Source organism: Coregonus lavaretus (genome assembly GCF_964263955.1).
Source record: "Coregonus lavaretus genome assembly, contig: HAP1_SCAFFOLD_275, whole genome shotgun sequence".
In the NCBI taxonomy this organism is placed as follows: domain Eukaryota; kingdom Metazoa; phylum Chordata; class Actinopteri; order Salmoniformes; family Salmonidae; genus Coregonus; species Coregonus lavaretus.
The window spans coordinates 489,135-493,219 of record NW_028166965.1 but is presented as its reverse complement, the minus strand read 5'-3'; the positions used below and the strand labels follow the sequence as shown (position 1 = coordinate 493,219).

The 4,085-nt window shown below is 45.0% G+C and overlaps 1 protein-coding gene across 1 annotated transcript in view; it reads right to left on the bottom strand.

Annotated features, from left to right (window-relative positions):
• LOC311106301 (protein unc-13 homolog C-like) overlaps nucleotides 1-4,085 on the bottom strand; it is a gene marked incomplete at both ends in the record, with an annotated part of 39,632 nt that overhangs the window by 15,538 nt on the left and 20,009 nt on the right. Inside the window, 2 exon segments of the mRNA XM_084188426.1 lie at nucleotides 586-623; nucleotides 626-657. Of these exon segments, the coding sequence (XP_084044552.1) occupies nucleotides 586-623; nucleotides 626-657 (70 nt within the window).

The window sequence follows — 4,085 nt, the reverse complement described above, 5'->3', positions numbered from 1 at the left end:
CTAGTCTGACTTTACAGACACAAGCTACTGACGCAAGCGAGTCCATAAAGTCATGAAATAGAGTCATTTAGTCTGACCATATATATCTAGCTTCTAGCTAATCTTTAGATCCTGGACAGTTCGAGTACAATGCCATGCAGGTTCTTGTGACATTCATCTCTGAACACACACACACGCTCGTTGACGGATGCAATGAAAGCCACACACACACACACACACACACACACACACACACACACACACACTCACACACACACACACACACACACACACACACACACACACACACACACACACACACACACACACACACACACACACACACACACACACACACACACACACACACACACTGACAGTTTTAACATGGCTGCAGGGGTCCGTGTCTGTATGTGTCAAAGCCCCCCCAACCCCAGCACTGTGTGCCCCCTTAACCCCCACATACACACAACACACACACTTCCTCAAACCGTGGCAGGTTTTTGCCTTTATGCATGGCCCATCACATTAGTCCCTCCCATCTTTACCCCTGGGTGATCTGATTGTCCAGTGATTTACATGAAGGCAGTGAGTGGGGCGACCTACCAGGTCCTCATTGTTCAGGGTCGATCTAGTCACCAGGCGAACGAGATGCCTGCCTTTCGAGCAGCGAGAGGTCTGGGAGAGAGAGAGAGAGAAAGAGAAAGGAGACAAAGAAGAGTGAATGTATGCAACTAAGACCATGACACAATATTAATAATCAAACGAAGTGGGGTCTAGCGTTGCATCAGGATTGTCACTGTGCTTTAGAAGCAGGGCCATGGGGGGGTCAAGGACCTCTAATGCTGAAATTGACTATCGTATCACTGTGTGTCTGCCATACAAATAACTGGTTGCTCCTCACTTGAGTTTGGTCTCTTTGCTCCAGTAAGGTTTAACTGATCAGAAACAGACAGGGCTAAACTGTCTGTGCTGACTCCCAAAGATGCCATATTCCCTGTTTAGTGCACAGTATTTTGACCTGATCCCAATTGGCCCTGCTCAAAAGTAGTGCACTCTATAGGGAATCGGGTGCCAATTTGGAGTCAGCACAGATAGGTTTAGCCCTGTCTGTCTCTAATCAGTTAAACCTTACTGGAGCAAAGACCAACTCATCTTCAACTGCTAATGAGCTTTGTTTCTGTGGATATCTTACATGGACTCATGACTTTGTAAGATAAACAAAATTACACAGAGAGAAGAGAGAGAGAGAGAGAGAGAGAGAGAGAGAGAGAGAGAGGAGAGAGAGAGAGAGAGAGAGAGAGAGAGAGAGAGAGAGAGAGAGAGAGAGAGAGAGAGAGAGAGAGAGAGAGAGAGAGAGAAGGAGAGAGAGAGAGGAGAGAGAGAGAGAGAGAGAGAGGAGAGAGAGAGAGAGAGAGAGAGAGAGAGAGAGAGAGAGAGAGAGAGAGAGAGAGAGAGAGAGAGATGAGAGGAGAGAGAGAGAGAAGAGAGAGAGAGAGAGAGAGAGAGAGATTTGTCTGGTCTGGGGCCTCTCTGTTTGTTGATTGGTTAGTCTAGTTTGTTTAATCAGCCTGCCCTCTCTCTCTGCTCTCTCTAGCCTCTGGCTCTCCTTTGGGGACACTGACTGAGGCAAAAAGACTACGGTGCCACAAACAAATCTTTGTCTTGTTCGCGGCCATGGCCATAAACAGTCAGACCAACTGTGAAATTAAGAGATCAAGCAACAAAATAATAGTCTTCACGCCCCGGCCCCAGCCATCCCAGACCCTCACGGAAGCAGACCTGGGTTCAAATGCTATTTGAAATCTTTCAAATACTTTGACCGTTTTCTTTAGTCTTTCTGGAGTGCTAGCTTGTCAGGACTGGGGTTAGCAATTTTGGACTATTCTATCGGTCCATTAAGACATGCAAGCTCAATCAAGCACAGAAAAACTATTTTTAAATGATTTCAAATAGTGTTTGAACCCAGGTCTGTCACAGAAACACAGCTCTCTGTCCGATTAAGACATCTCAGGATATCTACTACAAAGAATTAACCTCTATCGAGCTTCTTGTTCATTATCAAGGCCGTAACAATAAGTGAAGTCAGAGAGAAATAGAACAACTTACCCAGATATATTTTGTATAATGTTATTATTTTGTAAAGGGCTTTGACTTACCATAGCCTGATGGTTTCCACGGATGCAATGAAAAGAAAAACCAAGAAATGCAATTAGAAGCTGTCTGTCTGGCAGGCAGACATGGGCTGCATCTCAAATGGCACCCTATTCCCCATTAAGTGCACTACTTTTGAACAGAGCCCATAGGGTTCTGGTCACATGTAGTGCACTCTGTAGGTAATAGGGTGCCAGGGCCCATAGGGCTCTGGTCAAAAGTAGTGCACTATAAAGGGAAAAGGATGCCATTTCAAACGAAGCCCTGATTTCACACAGAGAATAGCAACAGCATGGTTGAACAGAGAGCTTTATAGCTAAGACATTCTGTGACATGCATTACAGGTCAGCTCTATGGAACAATTCCTCTCAGTCATTTAGAGTTATACAATCTACAGAATCAGATTATTTTCATGCATTAAACATTACAGAATTGCACTCATGCTTGGTATTTGTAGTGTTAGTCTCGGTACATGTATAGGTCCAGGTGTTTTTTTTTCCTGACCACATGACCTAACCAGGAAAAAAAACTACAGCTAGCTATCACCGCTAGTGCCCAGAGTCTTTCCTGGTCAGGTCTTGTGGTCTGGGAAGAACTCCTGGCCCCATCTCTGTAGGATGAAGCATTTCATCATAATATTTCCGCTGTCTCTTCTGCACGTTAGTTAAGTCTGGTAGACACACCAACAGACGAACACCAAACAGGACAAACAGGTACACGCAGGTACAGGTACGTTTACAGTGACGCCAGTTGGACTTTACACCACTGACTCACACACAGTACACTAACTAACTAACATGTACATTACATAGTAACATTAATGTCCACTAAACCAGAGTGTTGAGAGAAAATAGATAGATATATCCTTATACTAGGGCAGGGGTAAGCAACCCTGATCCTGGAGTGCCGCAGGCACTTCATGTTTTTGATTTAACCAACCTGGAAGACCAGGTGTGTAATGGTTTTAGGCAATCACTGAACTGATGGTCTGGTGTGGTGCCTACTTGGAACAAAATCCTGCAGTACCTGCGGCACTCCAGGAACAGGGTTACCTATCCCTGTGCTAGAGAAAAGCCTGGTGCCACATCTGCATGTGCTCTAGCCAACTCCCATGAAGTATGTTGTCATGGCAACCATACACATACAGTATGTAATGTTGGCTAAAGCACATACAGGTCTGGACCAAATTGATATTAGAGGAGCTTACGTTACAGATAGATAGGAGAATGCAGACATGGACAGCTGACAATATTGACTCAGTCTTTACCATCATCTAGCCCGGGGGTGGCCAATCCTTCTCCTGGAGAGCTACCACAGCTGCAGGCTTTTGCTCCAGCCCTACTCAAACTAACACACCACATTCAGCTAATCGAAGGTGCCGATGAGGCAGCTGATTAGTGGAATCAGGTGTGTTGGAGCAGGGCTGGAGCAAAAAACAGTGGGCAAAGTTGGTTGATATGATGCCATCTTTACAACCAGTTTACAACCAAAACAACAATGGTTGAAATATAGTTGTAATTACGTCATATTGGTTGAAATTACGTCACAATAACCAGTTTGGTTGTAATCTTGTTCTAATGACACAATTTCAAACAGTTTATTCCACTGGAAAAAACGAACTCGTTGTAATATGGTTGTAATGACGTAATGCTGATAAAAATGACGTCATTACAACCAGTTTATAACCATTCAACGAATTTTGCCCACTGGGAAACCCAACCTAACCTCTAGACGTAAATGTGCCTTTATAGGTAGATAAAGCGTGCAGACAACACATTTCCCCCTTTCCTACAAAGTCGTGCCCTGCACACATTTTCGTCTAGAGGTTGGGTTGGGGAAGCCTGCATGCCCAGTAGGTCTCCAGCCAGCGGGCTGTCCGGCCCAGGTCTAGCCATGTCTACAGCCCAGCTATGGTAAAGATCCATGGGGCATCCATGACCATGGTGTTGTGT